The sequence below is a fragment of the Onychomys torridus genome, chromosome 6 (genome assembly GCF_903995425.1).
Source record: "Onychomys torridus chromosome 6, mOncTor1.1, whole genome shotgun sequence".
Lineage (NCBI taxonomy): Eukaryota > Metazoa > Chordata > Mammalia > Rodentia > Cricetidae > Onychomys > Onychomys torridus.
In genome coordinates, this window is record NC_050448.1 from 94,566,724 (window position 1) to 94,591,407 (window position 24,684).

A 24,684-nucleotide genomic window follows, 5' to 3' on the forward strand; every position below is an offset into this window, starting at 1 on the left:
GTAGTCCCTTGACTAATAGCCATTTTATTTGTAGTGGCTTCTAGAGTAGAACCAGAAGGTGTATACAAGTTTCATAAAAAGATACTGGAATATATTCATGATTTTCAATGAAAAGTCTGCTCTAATTCTTGAAAGTAATTAATAATTATAAGAACTGACTCATGCTTATACCTCCACAGCTGCTCTTCTGGGCCATAAAAGATTTCTTCAAAGTATACCATGTGATCATCTTTAAAGCAGGCCAACAGAAATTTCTAACTTAATTATAGTTTGGCAGAGTGTATCCAAAACCTCTTATCTGAACAGTGAACCCAATAATTTAATCAGTCTGTCTGTTGATTAATCACGTTCTAATCCATCTGATATCAGCTCTGAAAAAAATTCTTCATCTGTTTCATGTGAAACTTATCTCTGCAAATTCACAGCTGCTGTGAGCCATGGGTATTAATAACTTGCACAGAAGACAAAACACAATGGAGTCTCCGAGCCTGCAGAAAAAGTTCGAACTTATTAAAACAGTCATTGGGTACTCTCTACAGCCTGACCTATCTCCATGTCATATCCCATCCTAGTGACTGATTGCATCCCTAGCTGTCACTCTCACATTAGTAAAAGGAACTCACATGTAAACTCTCACTACTGTATCTGAAACTGACAATTAATAATTGATTAATTAATACATATTTATCAGATTCTGAATAGCAACCTTGGCTGTATTACTTCCCTTATTATCCCACAGAATCTCTGTTATGTAAAAATCATTAACCAGATCAAAAAATGAGGTCAAAGAGCAAAAGTCAAGCCATTTGAGTGCATATTGCAAAAATATGTATATATGTTTGATGAAAAGAGGAAAGATAAAAGGCTACATTAGACTATGATGCTTTCCACTTCTATAATGTAAGATGCCCACTCTCCAAGATGATTAATAGTACATTTGGCCAGGTAAGCATAAAGATAGGATGGTCAAGTTGTAGGTATCTAGTAACTATTCAGTGTCATTGCTTTCTAGTCATTGCTCTCCTGTTGAAGCACTTTCAACTTCTGAAGTTTTTCTTTTCTTTCTGTTTTCATTTCCTGTTGCGTCCGCTATCTCTTACATATGGACCCTGTCTGTTCATTCAGCCCAGCCCAAGCCTGAGACTGAGTCCACCACACTGGGTTAATGTTTGCACTAGACACATGTGACTCTCAAGTTCTCAGTTTAGTATGAAATCTGACGGTATTTCAAAGGTTCTTAGAATTTTGACTTGGCAAAAATCCACCAAAAATTTTCCACCAAAAATAGATTATCGATGATCACAGTGGACTTGAGATTACAAATAATTTACATTTTACTAGATAAATATTTTGTTTCTTTTATATCCATTTTCTGAGTTACTTATATTCTACCCATATCTGTATGGCATGTTTTTGTTTTGGATTTAGAGAATCCTAGGTGAGTAATTTCCTCTCACATTATTTGTGCATTCCTAGGTTTCTCCATATTAATTGAACTGAGCATCTACATGGACCTTAATTAACTCTGCCCTACATGAGAGGGCAGCCAAGCAGAAGAGTTAACTCTTCCTGAGAATAAGGGTTAATGTTTGGAATAAAGAGTCCCCTGTTTAAGAAGAGGCTATACCTGTAACCTGTAAACTCAGAGCCCATTCTGTGTCCACCATGTATACTGAGGCAGAGGATATCTTCTGGGAGAAGGAAAGAGTTGGGGTAGAGAAGAAAAATGGGGCACAAGGAGAGGAGAGAGCTAAAGAAAAGAAAGAGAAAGACAGATAGAGAAAGGGAGTTGAGGGGATGTGCAAATTGAAGCAATTAGAAGAGAGAAAATTTTCCTGAGATATGGTTGTTTCCTTATGTTCTGAAAGTACTCCTTTCTCTTAAAGTATATATACCATACTCTGGTTTTCAATAGGTAAGATGTTCAACGTGATTTCTTTTCTCACAAGAAATAAATTCTAGTCATTGTTACATACATCACATATTAGTAACCACTGCTATTATTATTCTCTTCTCCAAGGTACACCTGAGAGCTAGTCTTAGCTATGATGCTCAATGGCAGTGCAACTGAGGAAAAAATGACTAATTTCTGTCTTTTGTCCTTACAAGCATGAAGACAGAGTGATGATCAGCTCTGACATATGTGAAAGATCTGTACTATACATACCTGCATTATTAATTATATATTTCTAAAGTAACAACTGCACCACCGCTTTGATAATTTACCTAACATTTCTAAGATAACATTGTTATTCTCCCTGTGTTTTCCAAGTAGAAAAGTGTTCCTGTTGTACCCAGTAAATCCTGTTACTATTTCAGATGTTGAAGGCTATCTATGTAAGACACTCAGCTGAAAAAAGATGGTTTGCTGAAAAATGTTCTTATCTTACCTGTCTTGCCAGCCAAACCAATCAGAATTTTTTCTGATAATAATGTTTAGAAGTAATCAAACATTGGCATATTTAATCATAAAGTAAACAGTGAGAGAGGAAAGAGTTCTTCCAAAGACAGAATTGTGCTTGAGACTGGGCCAGTACTGAATTTTCCTTTTCACTATCCTTGAAGGTAGTGGCATGCTAGACAGACTGGAGGAGTCTTATGTAACAATGTGTTTGCTTTTAGACTAATTTACAAAGTATTCTGTTATGGAAGAAATGTGCCATACAGCCTACATACCTAGAAAATGACATATTTCAGAAAGTGACTTGTCCTATGGTGCTTTTTATTTTTGAAATTTTGATTAATAAAGTCAAATAGCAAAAACAAGTAAATACTTAAATAATAACCCACAGAATAATCTTGGAATTTAAAAGGAAAGATAAAGTTTGTAGCAGTGACTTATGCCTATAGTCCCAGCACTTGGGAGGTAGAGGCAGTAAGGTCAGCTCTAGGCCAGCCTCTGCTACATAGCAAATTCATAGGTAGCCTGGACTACATGTGGACCTTTTTTGAACAAAGAAAAAGATAGCTTAGATTTAGGTTATGTATTTTCAGGTAGATTGACAAATTAGAATCCACAGGTTATAACAGCATCCATTATACTACCACATAGCTCAGGACACCGATTTCTCTTTCTGCTGTTCTACAAGGTGGGCATCATCTCTTCCTCAGAAAGTTGTGCTTGCTCTGCTCTCCCCCGCTCCCACCCCCCATTAGATGTTTTCCTTTGTGTATCCACCTCTGTGTATACCTCTTCTGCATTTTCAATATACTGTACTTAGGGTTACAATCTTATCACATGGATGTATATCACTGAACAATTTATTTAGTGGTTCTTATCCTTCTGTGAACTATCCTGTATTTATTTTTCATAGACTGCTCTTTTCATTCAGCACCATTCATAAAATGTACCCATAGTGGCAGACCCAGCTGAGATTCACCAGAACATCTTAGTTTTCATTGTTGTCCAATGCCATTGGACCCCAGGTCTCTGTCTAATCTCTTAGGACTAAGTTTTCTTTTTCTGCTCTTGAGGCCATCATGATTATCTTTATTTAGGAGTAGCCATGGAAACAGTATAATCCTTTTATCATTCCAGAGAAGTCAAGTTAATGAACTTAAACAAATATAATCAACATGTTCAAAAAGCTGGGCGGTGGTAGTGCACGCCTTTAATCCCACAGGCAGAACTCTGTGAGTTCAAGTCCAGCCTGCTCGCCAAAATGAGTTCCAGGAAAGGCTCAAAGCTGCACAGAGGAACCCTGTCTCAAAAATCCAAAAAAAAAAAAAAAAAAAAAAAAAAAAAACAAAAAAAATGTTCAGCATCCTTTTTTTTTTTTTTTTTTTTTTTTAATCAATGCTGAAAAACCACTATCATCATCTCAATGGCTAAGAGGGCATTAACACTTGATTTTATAATGGTGCAGGTAAAACTGGGATGTCTCCTAACACTTCCTCCTCCATAAGCATCTGTTTTTGACAATCTTAACATTGTTAATGCACTGAAGATCGGGGCCATGGTTGTTTATCTTCTTTGTATTGAGTCCAATTGATGAGAGAGAGGAGGGATTCTAAAGCAAGGCATATCGAGATCATGATGGGAAAACGTACAGAGATGACCAGCCACGTTAGTGGAAACCCATGAACTGTGGACCAATAGCTGTGGAACCTGCTGTCCTAGGACTGTTCTAGGCCCTTTGGATATGCGAGACAGGTGTTTAGCTTGAACTTTTTGGGGACTGGAATCTGTACCTAGCACATGAGCGAGCTTTTTGGAGCCCAGTCCCTAAGATGGGACACATTGTGCAGCATTGGTGCAGGGGGAGGGGCTTGGGCCTCAACTGAATGTACTAGGCTCTGATGACACCCCAAGAGCTTTAGTAAATTATTGCTCACTTATTGAAACTCTAAATCCAATCATCTAACCAAGGATAATTTGTTAGATGCCCATTTTCATTCATCTGTCCCTTTAAAAAAAAATCTAAAATGTCTCAATCTGTAGAGGAAGTTTTTGGCAACTTAGTTGCAAGGACAACTCAATCAATGTGAGACAAAATAAGCTAATTTTTTTTTTAGAACTGACCTTTTACTAGATGATTGTTATAATTTTGTCACTTTGATTGAATTCTGCAAATATTTTTAAATTTCTCTTAAATTACTGAGTCACAGATAGTTCACAAATTCTACACAGTACTATCTATAGTGCTATAATTCATTGTTTATATTAAGGAAATGGAAAACTTAGACTGAAGAGACATTCCCAACTGGTTCTTCATTACTGTTATATTACTGTGAAGAGACATCATGACCAAGGCAATTTATGAAATCAAGAATTTAATTGGGGACTTGAAGAAACTCCTCTCTCTCTTTCTCGCTCTCCCCCGCATTCCCCCCTCTCTCCTTTTCCCTCTCTTTCTCTGTCTTCCTGTGTTCCTCATTCCCATTCTATTTTTTCCAGGTAAATGAGAAAATGAAACCATACAAAAGTTTGTTTTCTGAGATTCTTCGGATAGGTTTACATGTGATAATAACGTAAAACCTTAGGTCAAGAGGATTTTAGAAGGGGTTAAGATGTGTCCTTACCTCAAAATAGGTTCATAGTTTTCTAAGATTCCCAGAAGACTGCAGGCCTATAGCTAGTTTTTTTTTTAATAAATAATTTTTTCTTTATTATTATGTGTTTTCAATTTTATACATCAGCCATGGGTTCCCCTGTCCTCCCCCTCCCGCCCCCACCCCCACCTTCCCTCAGCCCCTCCCCTCCATTCCCATGTCCTCCAGGATCAAGGCACCCCTGGGGATTCATTTAAACCTGGTAGATTCAGTACAGCCTGAGGGATAGCTCAGCCATTAAAGGCTAGGCTCACAACCAAAAATATAGCTAGTTTTTTTAAAAAGTGATATTTGAAATCATTTATGCTAGCTCTTAAGTATGGTTTATTGTTGTTATATTTGCGTTATCTCTATGCAAAATTAATATCACCGCTTTTTAGGCAATCTTCACAGCAACTTTTCAGTTGTGTAGGACTTAATTCTTGACTCTCAGTGCATGGGAGACTTTAACCAGACTCTAAAGTGACTCCTTTCCAGTCTTTCTATCCTGACTCACCTTGGTGACTTGAACTAAGTTTCCGTTCACCTCCTTGGCTAGGTATTCTGCAGGGGGAACAGGTTGTTATCTGGATTGGACTTATCCAAGAGAAAATATTTAAAATAGTGGGTAAAGGAAGAAGGACCTCAGCGATGAAAGAGTGTGAAATCTGAAAACTGGAACAGAGCAGAAAACCAGGGTCATTCAAAGGAAACATTTCCAGAATGTCTTTTCCAACCCTGGCAGCATAATAGTGCCTACCTGGAGAGACACACAGAGGCACCCGCAGGGATGCTGCAAACACATTGAAGCATTTGCCAGGATGGAAATCTGACCCGTCTGCTAGAGCTTCCTGGAGTGACTCTATTTGTCATTTCAGCGTTTATGATTGTGTAACAGGGTTTTTCAACAGCAAATCAAAGCAAGGCTGGTGATATTGTGCACAAACACAATAGAAATGGAATGGCTTAATTAGTAAAAATTTAACTGGCATGATTCCTATAAGTTAAAATGTACATATTTAAGGAGGCTTTTTGTAACATTTATACCATTTATTTTATAATATACTAATTTGGATGTAAAAGTGAATGTAAATTAACAGAAATTAACATGCAATGTGAAGAAAAGTCCTTTTATCCTCTGCAACTGTAGCATTTGGCACATTCAGGAATAAATAATCTTTTGTGGCAAGGGTATGCCTTATCAAACATATGCAGATCAGCACTAATTAATGCTAATTAAGGTTTCCTGTCTATCTAGTTGGAAAAACGTCCAAATGTTATGAAATCCAGTTAGTATGCCTATTACACTAATTGTTTTATATGGGGTGGTTCTTAATTAAAATATGTAAATTGACCTTAATTGCTATATACTAATGGGGGTTCATGTTATCTCACTAAAAATGACAAGATGGTGAGGAGGGGTACTTAAAAGACTAATTCTGATAAATCCTTAACTAAATGACCTTTATTCAAAATTAATTTTAATTGGAAGTTGGCAAAAGAAACATTTTTTCCTTCTTTGTTTCTTTTTAGTTTAAGTAATGGAAGAATGTTATTCTTCTTTGCTAATACTGCTTTAGAAGCAGCCTGGGATTGGTAATTACACTTAACAAGCAAGTTAATTTCACTGTTTATATTTATCAGGAAGTTATTGATAACCTCATTTCAATCTTGGGAAGGGGAACTATCTACACATTGAATATGAGTACATATACTCACTTATACACACACACATATATACATATATACATATATATACACACTCATATATAGGAATGTGAATATATATGTCTCTATATGCATAAGTATACATATTTATACATATATACAGGTAATTTGACCCAGTTAATTTTTTAGCATATGTGTTAAACTTTAATGAGCTAGTAATAGTAATATGTTTTTTCCTAGTTGATTTGCATTTAAATAACATTTTAAGAAAATTATACATTTTGTCCTTAAACATTAATTCTTACTGGAGTTAATGATTAGAGCTACTTAGATTACGTAGCCCTACATGGAATTCTAATATTTATTTATTTTTTTAAACTGCAAACAGACTAAAATATATACACCCCAAACCAGCATGAAATTATTTAATTAAAATAGTTTTTGTTTTCTACTATGTAAAATTTAGAACTGCAGGAAGTTAGTAAAAGCTAGCAAATTTTTTATTCTACCATTTCATTTGGAAATAGCATATGCTCAACGGTAATTTAAAGTATGTTAAAACCTCATCTGGAAAAACGTGAGAAGAGACTTGGTAAAATATTGTCACATGGAAATGAGTACATAATAAAGATCGCAGGTTTTCTTTGTGGAACAGAGACTCAATATGTTTTCTCTTTCATTAGGACATCGTGACAAACGTCTCGCCCAGAATCATCCGGGGGACCACTTCTGGCCCCATGTACGGCCCTGGACAAAGCTCTTTCCTCAACATTGAGCTCATCAGTGAGAAAACAGCTGCATATTGGTGTCACAGTGTCACCGAACTAAAGGCTGACTTCCCGGACAATGTAAGTGTGATTTAACATCTAAAACAAGAGAGCGGGCATGAGTTGCTGAATGTTTATTTAAACATCCAATTCATAGGCTTATAAATATTAATGAGTATAATATATTTTATTAAAGAATCTGCCAGTTGCTTGGCTGATGCATAGAAAGATAAAGAAAGAAAGCTGGAGAACTCATAAAATCCCTCTCCATGTGAGGCTTTGTTATAAATGGGCACTGTGTGCAGGGAAGAAGCCTCTACATAAGCAGAAGAAAGAGGAACGAAATACCCATTTTATTGAGTTGGTTTTCATCACATGTGGCTGGTATTTATGAAGGTGATGACCTTAGGGAGAAATTGCAGGCTATAAATCATTTTAAATATAAAGCTAAGACTGAAACAGAATATCTTATGTAGGTTATTTATATTTTTCAGTGGGAGATAATTTACCAAATAATTTTAATACCCTTAGACTAAATGAACTCACTGCTTTTGTAGAAAGCTTTATTTTTAAGAAACCACACAGAATACTTGCAGTAAAATCAGGTTCACCTGTAATAGAGAGTATTTTCTCTTTAGTAGTCTTGTTGAGGTTATTCTTGGAATCATTCCTCCATTCTCCCACTCCCTGTCCCAATGCCTGCCCTTCTGTATTTCTATTATTCTTTCAGTGAGCTGTGGTGAATGGAGCCTGAAGTATCCAGCAGTGTGTGTCTGTTTGTGTTATAGAAACGATTATTCTGCAGGGACAACAGAGAGCACATGTTGAATGCTCCTGCGATGTGTATTTTTAAATATTTAAATACTTTTGAGTTCAATGGAATTCATGAAGGGTTGCCTATAACCTGAAAAACTCTTCCAAAGGGAGATTGACGTTGCCTAACAGATCAAGAAGTGTTCTTTCAGGTAGCTTGGCTGCTTCTATGTTCTCTCTTACCCTGAACCAAATATAGTCATATAGGACAGGCATAATGTATCTTCCTCAAAACAGTCCTTCAGATGTGAAGGGTACTATGGAAGCCCATCAGAAATCTTAAGCATCTGCTCATTAAATGTTCCTAAGGTTGGGAGCCTGATGTTGCAATTATCTTTCCTATGATAAAGTTAAGTCTCTGCAGCAAAGATGCCAAGTGTCTGTTTCCTAAAGGAGCCATCTTTTTAGGAATTCTTTCCTTAGATCGCCAAAAATAAGAGAACCAACTGTAAAAACAAGAGTATTAATAAGTACCCTAACTAGGTCTGTAGTACTGGATATTCTGCTAGGTACTGAACATTTCATTTGCATCACAATGGTAGGTAGGTACTTAAAATATCATGTACTCTGTGCCAAGCATTGTTATAAAAGTTTTGTATATTTTAAACTTGCTGGGTGCTTCAACATCATCACAAAATAGATACTGTTACATGCCCAAGGTCAGAGTGGAGGACACCAAGGCATATGAAAGTAAGGGATCTTGCTCATGATTGAATATAAAAATCTATCATAAAGTTGAAATTTGAATCTGAATTTTGTTTTAACCATCTATACCTTTGTATATTAGTGTCTTCAGTATACTTGTGTATGTTGCTCTTAAAAATTCAGTATTACTTTCTAATGTAACATACAAAACAATATGAAATAAATACGATTTTCCCTCAAACTGCTTCAGTGTTGAACAAAACAACCAACCAACTGAACAAAAATAAAAAGTATTTTTTTGTTGAAAAGATAATGCCCAGCAACGGGTTTCTTAAACTCATATGATTCTGTCTGCTTTTGCTGAGGTAGGGATAAGTTATGAAGACAATGGCCACTGAAAAATGACAGTCAAGGAGGGGATATGTGGGTTGGAGCCCATGGCTTTCTGATCCCACAGTCAAAAAGAAAGAAGAGGCACATTTGAACATTAGATTACCCTGGCAACAATGTTCTTCTCTTATAATGCTTTTGTGTATGTTTGAAAAAAAATAATGCATGACATTTCCCCCCAATCCTTTCCCCATTTAGATTATACTCGTTAGTCTTTCCTCTGTACTCATAGAACTCATTTTTACCATTTTTACTCCCCATACCACATAGAACACAATTAAAGTGGTATTCTCATTTGAACCCATGGAAAGAGCACGCGTGCACCCAGATACCGCCATGCTGAGAGGAACATCTCCCCCACTGTTTCAGAATTATTCTGATGCCAAACCCAATGAGCTGAGTGAGAGGAGGTGACCCTTCTTTTTCCAACTTTAATTATCACTCTCACTGGAGTTTTCCCACATCATTCTCAAGTGCGTGGCTGCCACCTTTAATGACAGGGATTGGATAATTCAACCCATGGTGGCAGATTCTAAGCAAGGGCAAAGTTTTCTGAGAAAGAAATTGTGCAAGGGGATACAGGCAGTTAATATCTGCAGCTAGGGTCTGTTTCCAGATGGGAGACTACAGTTGCTTATGAGCCAGAGGAGACAGCTACATAGCATCATGAATACAAAGGTAAGAAGGCTCCAGAAGGTGATGTGAGGGATATTTGAACTGGAGCTGTAATATAGCCCACCTTCTAGCTAGACCTGCTTGGCTCCCAAATTCTCCTTTATATTTATCTGTGAATTAAATTTGGCACACGGATGATTGTAGTGACAAGTTATTACTAACAGAGTTTTTTGTTCGTAAGCTGAGATTTTGCAAAGCTTATTATGAAATATACTGTATAATTAGGGCTTACAGAAATCAGTTTAAAGTGAATCTTTTCACTGGCATTACAAAAGCTGAGAACGGGCATATTTTTGGCTTAAGGGAAAAAAAAATACGTGTGATTTGCCTGAATGTACTGACTTAGCAAGAAAGACATACTCTTGTATAATTCTGGTCAACTAGAAGTTAAGGGTAGGCAGACATTTGGTGGTGAATATCTGCTGGTAAATACAGACCAGACCAAGATGAGGACTTTGTGGAAACACTAACAGAGGAGGGACAATGGGTATGTAAATATTCTTTCTCTACAATACTACCTCATCTTCATTGCTGGTGAAACTATTTCTCAGCAAATGGCACTGCACACAATTAAGTTCACAATGACACTAAAGAAGTTGATCTCTATCCTCATTCCTGGAGGTGTTACGGGCCAGTAGCCTCTAAATGCAAATCCTTCATCTTCTATGTGTACCAGAGACTCCTTCCACCAACAGAAAATTTAAGCCCTTCTGCTTTTCTGAATAATAAAGGCATAATTCAGAATACTTTAGGTTATGAAAGATCATGACTAGGTAAAAGTGAAATGTTCAAAACACATTCTGAAAACAGGGGATGGAGGAGGCTGCAGGAGTTGTTGTTTAGTGGCTCAAGTGCTTACTGCACAAGCATGAGGACCTGAGTTCAGCTTCCAGCATCCACAAGAAGCCAGGCATTGCGGCATGCAAGTGTAACCCATGCACTGGGGCTGTGGTGGCCATGAGGGGGAGACAGGCTGATCCCAGTTGCTCACTGGACATCTGTTCTAGCCAATTTGAGTCTTAGGTTGAGTGAGACCCCTACCTCAAAAAAGTAAGGTACAAAACAAGAGAGGAAGACTGCTGGCATGGATCTGCACATTCCACACACCCTTGCATAAGTAAGCACACTCTCCACATATGTATGCACACACATATACCACAGACATGTAAAGTAAAAATAAGACAAAAGATACAGTGATGATTTTTAACAATCATCTTTTTACAAATTTTAAACAAGTAGGTATTGTACATTGAGCCTATTTCTCTCAGTCCTTATCCTGTCCTTCCTTCTCTTTTCTGTCTCCCTTCCTGCAAGTCCCCTTTGTTCTGGTAGAGACTTTCATTCTACTTTTATGCCATGTATACCTGCAAATGGAAGAATTCTGGAGAACTTAGAACTCAATTTCATTGCATTTCAGAATCGCTGGGGAACTGAAGAAAAGGGTATGGTTCATGTCTTTCTGAGTTCAATCATTCCAGAAATCATGGTATGGGTACAATGAGTGTGTGTGTGTGTGTGTGTGTGTGTGTGTGTGTGTGTGTGTAAACAAATCATGGTATGGGTACAATGAGTGTGTGTGTGTGTGTGTGTGTGTGTGTGTGTGTGTGTAAACAGTCAACCCTTTTCATAGAGCTCACTAGATAGTTGTGTTACATACAGAATTGTTTGTGGCCCTTGATATATGAAACTCCCTTTTGTTAGAACTATTTATTAAAATAATTTTCTTTTCATTTGGAGCTGAGCTTCACATTCTGGTACATTTCTGAAACGCAGTCAGAAGAGGAATAGCGATGGGACATTCCTGTCCAGTGCTAGTGTGTGAGGCAGGGGAATTAGAAATCTTGGCATCACACCTTGGAGAGGGGTGCTGCTTTGCTTTGTTCTGTTCTGTTTTCTGTTTGTTATTGTGTCTTTTGTCGAGTTGATATAATCTAGAGTCACCTAGGAAGAGGCGACATCATCTGAAGAATTTCTTCTACCAGATTTGTCTGTAGGCATGTGTGTGGAGTGTTTTCTTGATTAATGATTGATATGTGAAGACTCAGCCACTGTGGGCAGTACCAACTCTGGGCAGGTGGTCCTCTTGAGTTGTATAATAATGGTAGCTGAGTAACCCAGGAGTAGGGGACACAAGCCACTATGCAGCTTTCCTCCATGGTCATGTTTCATTTCTCACCTCTAGGTTCCTGCTTGAGTTCCTGCCCTAACTTCTCTCAGTGATAGACTGTGATGTGAAAGTGTAAACGAAATAAACCCTTTCCTTTCCCAAGTTACTTTGGATTGTGGTCTTTTATCACAGCAACAGAGAACCAAACTAAAATGGGTGACTTTTTTTTTTTTTCAGTCCTATGTAACCTAGGAGACAGGGAAAGCTGGAGAAATAGCTCAGTGGTGAAGCACAGGGGTTGCTCTTCTAGAGGACCAAGGTTCAGTTCTCAGTACACACATACTGGCTCACAATCATATGTAAATTCAGTTCCAGGGATTCTAACACCTAATTCCACTGGCAACTGCCTAGACAGAAGCTCATACATGCACTCAGACATACACATAAATAATAATTAATGAATTAAAAATAACACACAAAAATGACAATCAATGCTATTACAAGTTTTCCTTAACTACTCCCTCAGTTGTACACTCTCAAATACAGACTTTCCAAAAAGGAAACTAAATATTTTTAGCTAACAAAGAACCTCTGTAATCAGACAGTTGTTACTATGGCTTTAGTACCTGCTCAAAACCCTGGGTAGCCCAATTCTTTTGCTCTGTAGTTTATCTGCTCCTGCAGAAAATAATGTCAGCAACTCAGTTGGACTGAGGTTTGAGTAGTTACCAGATGTCATGTTAAATCCTCTATCCAGAAATGAGAACAAATGCTGGCAGATGGAGATGGAGTCAGACTACAGATAGCATTCTAACAAGTAGAATGCTCCTTGCTTCTTCCTTTCAATACTGGGAGGAGGGACTTTTGTAACTCAATCAACTTGTCTAGAAAAAGTCAAATTTAGTAACAGATGAAACTACCTATCTGTTGTCTGGTCAGCAATGACTGTTAAAAGTTGTGGAATAGTCACAATAGGCACTCAAGCTTCCCTCTACTCTTTTCCAGCTTTGTTCCCAATGGAGTTTTCCAAGCTTGTCAAGTCTCTGTTTCTAACCATTTCTACAAGCTGATTAAAAAGTAATAAATTAAGAAACCACTGGAGCAGCTGCTGAAGGGAAGGCTGCTGGGTCCCTTGGAAATGGTTCCCTTGTTCACACCACAGTGATTTCTTAATACTGTTTATAAATTCTTGAGGATATGAGTATTTCTCAGACTCCCTCTTTTACCTAACTTCTGGATGAATCTTTCCTTGGATTAACTATTAGCACCATCTCATTGGATTTTTAAGCAATCTAGTTTGCAAAATAGCTGCAAGTTATAGTAGTAGTGGGGGTAGTCCACATGCCGTTATCCCCACATAACTCAGTTCTGACTTTCCTAGAGTTGATAAAGGCAGAGAGCTCACAGTCAGCAAGGGTAGGATGGAAACAGAATTTCAACTCACTTGCCATTCAGCAACACTATCAGCCTCAGTCACTACCTGTGCAATAGTAATACTTATCCACAGAGGTCATTATAAAGACTAGCAAGTATTATGAATGACATTCTGACACACTGCAATTATTCACTAATATGTATTATATTCCATAAAATACTTTATGTATTAACTTTTACTCCAGTTAAATCTAGTAATCTTTCTTGATACCTTCTACAGGAGATATTTGATAAAGCAAAGGTAACAGCAGAGTTGTAGCACTTAAAATATACAGTGAAAATTATTTTCAAAAAATTATTTGAACTGATGGTTTATATAAAATATAAACCATGAATGATTGGGCATTTTGGAGCCCAATTCCTATGGTGGGACACCGTACACAGCCTTGGTGCAGGGGGAGGGGCTTGGACCTGCCTCTACTGAATTGAATGTACCAGGCTCTGCTGACTCCCCATGGGAGGCCTCACCTTGGAGGAAGGGGAAATGGGCTTTGGATGAGTGAGAAGGCTTGGAGGTTGGAGGAGGGGGGAGAGGTGGACCTGTGGATGGGATGTAAAATGAATAGAAATTTCTTAATAATAAAAAAGAAACAAATAAATTAAATGCTGTTTTTAAGTAGATACCAGCATAAAAGGAAATTAAAGACTGAGCCAAGCCTAGTGACACATGCCTGAAATCTTAGCACTTGGGAAGCTGAGGTGAGAGGATTTCAAGTTTGAACCCTCCAGGTGACATAGTGAGACCCTATCTCAAATAAACAGATAAATAAGTAGAACTGTATGTCTATGTCACCCAGGATTTTCTGTCTAATATTTCATTCATTGTACTCATCTGAGTTCCTCCCATTTATTAATTTGTTTATGTAGCTTCCTTTTAAAATGACACTGAAAGAATGGCAGTTAGCTGTATTTCTAGTCTAAATGCAGAAGCCAAAAAAAAAAAAAAAAGGATTAAAATGTGTTTACACAAAAAATAGTGGAGATGATTGAACCATAATGGGTAATATAGCTAACTTGTGGCTATATGATTGGTTTTGACTTTCTGTATCTAAGTATTTTTAACTTATTTCTTAATGTTTTGATGATTATATGCACGATACCATATTTACATCATTCCTACCTCTCTCTCACTTCCCTTTCCAAGCCCTCCAATGACCACCATCTCACTCCCTCTCAAATTCATGACCTCTTCTTTAAATATGTGTATATTTGCATCTATTTGTACACAGGTGCATAAGCATATGCACACACACACACACATACACACACACACATCTGGATAAACTGTTAAAGGGCTAGTTCCTCGAGAAAACTGATTCTCCATCTCTCAGTTGCCATTCATCTAGAACTTGGGTCTTGGGAAATTATCACAGCCATATTGGCTTGACTACTGGTGTCATTATTATTCAGGTCTTATTTAGGTAGCCATATTGTTGACATTTCATGGGTACAGTATCTATGACAAGTTTGAAGATGCTATCTAGCAGCAGAGGTCCTGATCTTCTGAGTATTACAATCCTGCCCTCTCTTCTTTAGTGTTTTCTGATGTTAATATGTAGGTCTTAAGTTGTAGATGTTCCAATGGAACTGGACACCTCACGTCATGTCTCTACATTTTGACCATTTATGGATATCTGTAGTGGCCTCTGCTGCTACAAAAAAAGCAGCTTCTTTCATGAGGGCTAAGAACTATACATATCTTTGGGAATAATGATAAATATTGAGAATATAGTTAGAAATTATACTGGGTTGGGAAAATGACAATATATGTTCTCTTATTGGAATGATGGCCTCTTTAGCCATGAGTACTTGACTAGGTTATGGTGTCAGGCATACTTTCCTGCTACTGAGAGGGCTTTAAGCCTAGTTAGACAACTGTTGGTTAGCCTCAAATCAAACTGCTACTGTTGAGCTTTTAAGGGTATCTTTCCAGGTAGACTGGTTGTTGTGGTTCACAGGCTTTGAATTAGGAGTGTGAGGACTATGCAGAGGGACTGTGGTGGTGGCCAAATATTTTCATGAGATAGATGTCTCCAGATTCCTAAAAAAAAAGCTTCTAGGTAGAGTAATGAAAACCTGGTTTATTTTTCCAACTGAAACAACAAAAATCAAACATAACAATGGGTTTTAAGACCTAGAACATTATGACATTATAATGACAGTCAGGACAATGATCACTGAAATATGAAAAGCAAAATTCTGCCCTGCTACAGAAAGTTTCTGGGAATGAACTGAGACAGAGCTGAGGGGTTAGAGAATGAATTGAGTATAATTCATAATATAGAGAAAAAGACAGGAAAGACAAAGAGAACAAAGATGTCAGAATCTTACACAGGAGTCCCACACACACAGTATGTAGTAGAGTATAAATTAGTTTGTGCATGTGAGTCAACAAGGAATTGTCTGAGTGGAATAGAGAGCAAGGGCTGTCTATTTGTTTGTTTCCATAAACTTGAGAATAGCAACAAATTGGAAAGCCCCATCAATGGAAACCATTGGAGAGAACATACAGGAGAGTCCCAGTTGAACACTGCAGAGGTATTTGTCCTAGGCAGAAATTATCAACTTAAAGCAAAACTTGGAAACATTTTGAGGAATATAGAAATACCTAGTCCAACCAAGATAAAATTCACAGTGTCTTACAGCCAATAAAATTCACTTGCAATGTAAGAAATAAGAAAGTGTTACTTATAATCAAAGGAAAATCAATTGATATAAACCATCTGAGAACTGACAAGACAGAATTATTATTAAAATTATATTCCAAATGGTCAAAAGGCTAAGAAATAGAAGATAGATAAAAGATTTAAGCTTCCAAAGATAAAACTGCTGAAAATTTGGTAAGAAATATGATGGAAGTCATAAACAACTTATTAGGCATATCAAAAGAATAGCAAATTTAAAGACATTGAAATGAAAAATGAGAGAGTGAGGGGAAGGATGGCAGGAGAGAGTGATGGGGAAGTAGAGATCAAGAATTACAGATAAAAAGCTAACAGTAGACATAAAACTATCTACTCATTATAAAAGAAGTCAGGTGTAGTGGCGCATACCTATGATCTCAACACAGGAAAAGCTGGGTCAGGGGGATTACTGTGAGTCTAAAAGGATCTTGAGATACATAGTGGGTTCCAGTCAGTGTGAGCTACAATGTGAGAGTCTATCTAAAAAGTAAAGTCAATATAAAGTAATTTTAGACATATGAAGAAGAAAGGGGGGTAGAGTGGGGTGGTGGGAGAGGAAGAGGGAAATCATGTTTAGAGCAAGATGATAGAGTCAAGCCTCATTATTGAGCATCCCATTGAAAACATAAACAGTCTAAGCACCTCAACCAAAAAGCAGAGATTTAAGGACTAGAAATAAGAGCAAGACCCAGGTATATTTATGATATTGTTTCAAGTATAAAATTCAAATATGACTTATATCAAAGGCATTGAAATTATATTCCATGTCACCTTTAACAAAAATATTTCTTTAATGATAGATTAAAAATAGATACCAAAGCAAGCATATTACCGGAACCAAACAAACAAACAAAAAAGATCATGTTCTCATGTTAAAGGATCAACTTATCCATAGTAGGCCCTAACAGCACTGTTTATATATGTAATAACATAGTTGAAAGACACATGAAGGAAATACCAATATACCTTTCAGGAACAATGGGAAAGTCTATAATTATATTTTGATATCTATTACCTTGATATCAGTAATTAATAGAATGAAACTATTAGATTTGAAAAATACTATCAATCAAATTATCTAATTGAAACTGTTGGAACATACCACTCAATGGTAATAAAACAGTTTTTTTTTTTAAATGTGGTCAGAGAGTTTAGAAAGATAGATTATATTCTAGTCCACTGAAGAAGTTCTAATCCTTTTAGAATCATTCAAGTCATACAAAATTTATGCTCTGATGACAAAATAATTCAATTCACAATTGAAACAAGAATCTTCTTGAAAAATACTCAAACAGTTAAAGGGAAATAGTACACACTTAACCCTTGTATCAAGAAAAAATGAAATTAGAAAGTATTTTGAAATAAATGAAAATTTAAATATGCCTAAATTTATCATATGCCATACATAAATTACTCATGAGGAAAAGTACACCACCAGCTGCATAAATTCATGAGTGAGAAATGCAGGAAAATACTAAATTAATGACCTCAAATTCTATCTTTCAAAACTAGGAGGGAAAATTACTTAAGCTTAAAGTAAGTAATTAAATGATAGACTAAAGATCAATGGTTTTGGGGGAATCAGTGTAAAAAAGAATACGAAATTAGATGAAGACAAGCCTGGCTTGAGCAGACCAAAAAGAATAAAACTTCATCAGGACTCATCAGAACTAATAATTAAAAAAAAAAAGAAGAGATGTAGATTTCTAACATAGAGAATGAGATCTATAACTCTACTACATGTATTAAGAAGAAATTACACTTGTCTTAGTCTTTATATTTCTCTTTCTCTTTGCTGTAATGGAACACCCTGGCAGAAGCACCTGAAGGAAGAAAGTGTTTATTTTAGCTCACAACTCAAATCTACAGTTCATCATCATGGCCATCAAGGCAAGGCACCAGGAGCTTGAAATAGCTGCTCATGCTGCATCTACAATTAGGAACCAGAAAGTGATGAAGTATCTACTTGGCTCACTTTTTCCTCTTTATACAGTCCAGGAGGCCAGCTCTAGGTACACTGCTGCCCTCAGTGGGTAGGAGTATACTTCATCAAATCAGTTTAAAAAGAGATTCTCTAAAATTATAATAGTACTTTTGATGAGATATGTCTGAAGATTCATTTCCAAATGGCTCAATACCAAACACCGGGCTATCAGTCTCCTAAGTCAGGTCCAGGCCACCATGGGTACCTCAGAGCCATCCAGGAAGTTACCTCCCATTGTCAGCTTCCTCATTTGGATGCTGTGTCTTAGCAACTCACAAGAAGTTAAAACTGACCTCATACAGTATTAAGAAATGTAAGAGATGTTGGTTGAGTTTCTAAGCTTTGGCTTTGTGAGAGATGAAGATGGTGGTGGTTCATGCCATTCAGAAAGAGAAAAATCTTAAGAACAATCTATCATACCCTTTTAGTAGTTGTCATTATACAAGCATTAACTGGTTACAATACATGCTTTTGAAAATTCCCTGTCTTTTTGTAATCAGACTGCCTTTGATTGAGAATAGTGTCTCTCTAATTTGGAAGCATGGCAATGAGCATGGTGAATAGCTAAAAAGAAACCGAATCAATTCAGATTCCCCTTTTATCTGGAGGAATTGAAAGGGGCCAGGTCCACACGTAAACAAATGTGAATCAAGGTCAAAACTTAAAAAGCTTAGGCGTGTTCAGTGGGTCCACTTCCTTCAATATCAATCTAGTAATCTTTGTGTTTTAATTTTTGGAGGACTCAATTTTAATACCTTCTTTAAAGGTATCAGGGAAGAGAAAGGGCATGTAAAACTTTAAATTACCTCTCTACTTCTCTGCTCAAGTCTCTAATGTTTATCTTTTCTTAGTCTCTAAGGCAATTTAATCTGTTAACTTTTAAAACTTGATTTAGAAAGTGCCCCCTTTGTTTTATGGAGTTGAAATTGAGGATGCAAGCTCAAGGTTACCAGCTAACCTATGACTCTGCACTGACAGGCTGTGCTCTGTCAAAAACACCCCCCCCCCCCCAGTCCTCCCTTCTTTCCCCTTCCCCCCTTCCTTCCCTTCTCTTTTCTTATGAGTGAGGTTGTTGATACAGTTTCTCCTCTTTAACTTTCTTTTCCACCAATTGGTATTTCATTCTTCTACTTTGCACCTAAAGGAAATATTCTTCAATGATTTGGGTTTTCACATGGAACTCATTTCAGATCTTTCCCCTTAGGTCTTTTAAGATATTTTCTTGAAATCCTTTTAGGATAACTTTTAACTATTTCAAAGGTCCCCAAAACTTTAATAATCTTTCTATTTAAATCTATTTGTATGGACAGGTAAATGATCCCACTTAAGTGAGATGCAAGTCTGTGACTTACAAGCATGATCCAGGTCACTATAAACTATGTAAGTAGTGTCTGGTCTTAGCAGACATTTGATTGCTGGATTAGTGTCTGGTCCAGCTGACAAATACCACAAACAAGGAAATACTTCATAGAACAGTTAAACATATATAATGAACCATCATTTGACTCAAAATTCTATCTGTGGTCTGTTTTCATTTTTAAAAAAGCAAAATTACAGAAATTCACATTAGCATGAGAAACATTTGGGAAGGAAATTATACAAAGCCCAATGACTGGAGAACCCCCTCAGTATTCACAGATAGGAAAGCATCAGTGAGCCAAACACACAAGACAGACAGCACTGGAGCTTTACTGGTCTTTTCAACCATTCTACTATTCATTTCATCACATCAACACAGAGAAGGTTTAATAGAAAAATATATAAATAATCAACAGCACCCTGGCAACGAACCTTTCCTACAAACAATCCTTGATTTAAAAAAAAAAAAAAAAAAAAAAAAAAAAAAGCTAAGCTAAGTGACAAGGGCATTTTATACAGAAGTCAAAGGATTGATAATGCACACTAGCTCCACAGAGCCACTTATTAGTTTCCAGTTGAGTATGTGTTTCTTTCCATTCATTTCTCAATAACTTAGTGAGGAAGGTCAGGCTGCCCCCCTGGTTAATGAGAAGGATCTGATAAAACAAATACTTTCCTAAGATAGTTCTCAAACTGTAAGTGCTAGGATTTGACATTTTATGAGATCTGATCCCATCCCCTGTCCTTGTGCTATATTATGCTGTGTTGACTGAGTTTGTACATAGAAGAGGAAAGATTGTGCATATGCACACTGCCGATTGAAAAATAATTACTGGATTTTTTAGCCAAGCATCAGAATATTTAGGATTGCCAATATATGATCTTTATTTTCCTTTTCACCTGGACTCCTCCCCTTTTTGGTAGAGATGCTAATGAACAAAGAAATGGGAGATAATCAGCCAGAGGGAAAAGAAGACTCAAGGACCTAGATAATTCACAAACTGGAAAATGAGCTCTTATCTAATCAAGATCGGGTTGTAAATAGGATAGAAAGAATTTATCCCTGGTATTGGCCTGGATAGCATCTGTACCCAATCCAAGCAAGTATTTGCAAATTTCACAGTTGGCTATTTTTTGCCCTTTGAGATTTTCTTCCTGAACTAATTTTCCATTATGTACATAAGGCAAAGAAATAACTTATCATTAAAGTCATTTTTCAGGTGGATATTTCACTTTGCATGTTGCTAAACTGCCTAGGGCATTAATAAAGAATGAGTTAACTTTATTAATATAGTTTCTTTGGGGAGTTTCTGATCTATATACTGATCACCCAAAAGGAAATTTTCTGTAATATTTTATTCATGTAAAATTTAGGGGAGTAACTAGATTGACTAATTTTTCTGTAATAAATAATTTAGCTTAATGCTGCTTTTGCATGTTAATTTTTTTCATAATGTATCCTTTAAAAACCTCAATTTTAAAATGATCATTGACTGTTTTGTTACTGGTTTATGTAAATTTAGGTATGGCCCTGGGTTTACAAAGTGTAAGAAGATATCTTAATATAGAAAATAAACACAATTACAGGCTTCAAAAGCAATGTATATAACACTTGAGAGTAAATTACTGAAAATAATATGGAAAATATCATGAGCAACAATACATACCAAGAATTATTAGTTACTCAAACTGTCACTGTACTTTAAACAGTCCACATGTTATTTACGTCCATGCAGCTATTCAACTCCCAATCCCTGAGATTCAGAATTGTTCCCTAATCTCTTGATAAAATCCTCCAAGGCCCTCCCAGTTCAAATTCAGACTATTGAGTTAGATATCAAAGAGTTAGGCTTTGACCTTGAAATGCAGGCAAGACTTTTGCATACAGTTAGGATATAAGGAGCAGGTAGTTTTCCCTACCACCTTAACAAACAATATATATCAGGTAAATGAGGATAATCAGGTTTTTAAAAGCCCATCTGAGAGATGTGGAAATGTAAATAAACTACAGGGACCAGATCCCTGGAAGTAGTAAGGAAAGCAGAGACACCATTTCTCTGTACAGATGTATAGTATAAAGAAAAGGTTCTCACCACATTGAAACCAGTGACATTTAAAAGTCTTAAAGCACCTGTTTGAAGTGGTATATACTCCCTCTCAGCATACCAAATTTATGTTCACCAACTCTTTCTTATGGCTCTTCATTGGTTGTCCACCAAACAAAGGAGCAGGATTAAGTGAGACCTTATAGGCAAGCATTCTCCAACTAAAATAGTCCTGAGAAAAATCCTTCTAAAACATTCTAGGTCTTTGTCAACTCTTCACTACTATGTCTTTTTGGAAAGACAGAGGAAGATAAATCAATGTATATCACCTCAAATGTTTATGTGGGTGTCATTTAGAAAGTAAAATAGAATAAAAATCATTTAATTCAATAGAATTAAATGGGAGGGGGCTAAAAGAAGGCTGTTCACAAGACAGTACCACTTCCAGAGGATCAAAAGCTACTGAGGGAAAGAGATACATTTTCTTCAGGGATGAAGCCTAAGTTGTTCATTCCCCTATAACATCTCACCTATGCTCCTAAAGCAACACTAAATAGATTAATTAGTCTCTCTCTCTCTCTCTCTCTCTCTCTCTCTCTCTCTCTCTCTCACTCACACACACACACACACACACACACACACACACACACACACACACTCACAGTCAAATTATTCTAGTAAGAGCTGATTTCAAAGTACAATTAAAGAAGTTTGCAGAGTGAGAGAGATGGCTGAGCAGGTAAAGGCACTTTCCAACAAGCTTCAGGACATTGGTGATCTGAGTTTCCTCTTAGAACTCATGTCATAGGCGGAAAGAACTCACTCCTGCAAATTGTCCTCTGATCTCTCCATGCCCAAGACACTCCTCCCAACACACATATGCATGCACATATGCACACACATACACACACAGGTTTAAAATAATAATAAAAGAAATTGAAGCCAGGTAGTGGTGGCACACACCTTTAATTCCAGTACTAGGTAGGCAGAGCCAGGAGGATCTCTGTGAGTTTGAGGCCAGCCTGTTTCACAGAGCGAGATCCAAGACAGGCTCCAAAGCTACACAGAGAAATCCTGTCTCAAAAAAGAAAAAGGAAAAGAAAAAGAAAGAGAGAGAGAGAGAGAGAGAGAGAGAGAGAGAGAGAGAGAGCACAAAGCTGGGAAATGAGCACTTTTTTCTGGAAAAAGGCAGTAATCACAAAGAATTGTCTCAACACAGTCTTAAAGGACATAAAGAAATCTAAGAAGAGAATACTTTTCAGGAATGGAAAGAAAGTGTGCAAATGAAATAGAGTCTCTTGGAGAGATTCAGAAACAGTGGTAATCCTCCCAGACAATATAGTAAAAACTGCTACAGTTTACAGCAAATCAGGGAATCACAGGATTCATGCATTTTAATTTTAATGAAAATGAAAGCAGAAATTCTTTATCTCTCTTCAGAAATGCTTGAATATATAATACCTTTATATAACCTCAAAATAAAATATGAAGACATATATGGTGGAAACAAGACTTTATTCCCTGTATAAATTGTTTCTGTTTTTCATTTTATTCTGCCAATACATCATGAATATATACCAAGTGTCAGTTATCTATTTTATAACAATATTAATAGAGACAGGGTCTCTTCTTTTTGTTCTTTCTCTGGAGTATAAGAGTCATGAGTGAATGATCTTACGTTTTTCGTTGTTTTCATTTAACCTAGATTCTACAACTTATAGAAAAAGTGTCTTGGATCTAGTAAGGTCAAAACAAATTTCTTTGGAAAATATAAATAAGTGATTTTCATATGAATCAAGTCTAAGGCTCTAAATTATGTTGTATTTTCCAAGATTATGAGATAAAATCTCTTAAACTTAGTTTGTGATTATTTCTCTACCTTTTTATCTTTCCAATGCTCAGGCTCTAATTTTTTCCAAATTATGCAATAAAGTGAATCACATATAGGCAATTTCACAAATACCTGAGGGTATATTGATGCAAAGTAGATCTCTGATAAAAGGAATGGGATATTGAAAGAAGGTTAATGATACTTTATCAATTCATGAGTCATTCTTTTCTGTAATCTCTATTGGACAGAGTTATTTCAGTGTTCAAAGAACAAAGATTCATGTTCATCAAAGTTCAACTGTATCCATTTTTGTTCAATTTTGTAAGATTGGGAACATTTCTTAAATCTTTTCATTATGTATGTAAATCTTTCGGATAGACAAAGGATGTGTTGTGGAGTTCTGTGGGCACTAATGCCGGCAGGGAAATGAACCTCAAGAGGCAAGAAGGAATACTCAGTTCAGCACCACTTAGCAGGTGCTGGTTCAAACTTCTAGAATCTGACAGAGAAAATGTAGAGTTCAGCAGGCTATAAAGCACATGTGACATCTCCCCTAAGGATAGATTCTATTGACTGAGAAACAGAAAGAGTCTGGGATAAACGTTCTGGGGGTTTTGGGTGTAGTCTGACCCTACAAATAGCAAAGGTCACCGGGTTATTAACAACATCCACTTCTAGCCTTCAATATGGAAAGCAGATACTCATTTTTTTGCATTGAAGAGACAACCCTGAGTAATTAACATTCCTGTTTTCTCCATTGCTTATCTGTGAGCACTTGTGCCCTCTATAATATGTGTCACAATAGGCCTGTTTTTAAACACAGCTCTTTAAATACTTCAAAATTTTATTTTTTATTTAAAACCCATGTCTATTTAAAACCTAACAGACTATGTTGGGAAAAAATGTGGGAAGCTGATTACAAAGTCTAGCAGTCCTCTGATGATGGCTCACTTAGAATATACCAAATTGCAGATGAGAATTCTCCAAGAATCCCATTGTTTTCCGACTGTTCTAACAGAGGGTCCAGCTCCTGTGATATTCAGATTTATTTAAGATTTTGCTACTGGCTGTCACTGCATCAGCCTCTTAACCTTAGTAGGAAAATTTGTGAAAGTAGGAAAATCACAGTTATCATTGCTGATCATTCTCAGTAAACATTAGTAATTGTTAATTATGAATGCCAGAGAATCTTTGAATCTTAGTTATCAGTCACCACATTGCTCCCTGTGTTTATTACTGAAATAAAAAGAG

General features: G+C 36.6%; 1 protein-coding gene across 1 annotated transcript in view; it reads left to right on the forward strand.

The window, feature by feature from the left end:
• Positions 1 to 24,684, forward strand: part of Dpyd (dihydropyrimidine dehydrogenase) — an 851,011-nt gene that overhangs the window by 505,948 nt on the left and 320,379 nt on the right. The window contains exon 14 of the mRNA XM_036191420.1: positions 7,383 to 7,547. Coding sequence (XP_036047313.1) covers positions 7,383 to 7,547 — 165 coding nt within the window. The remainder of the gene's footprint in view (positions 1 to 7,382; positions 7,548 to 24,684) is intronic.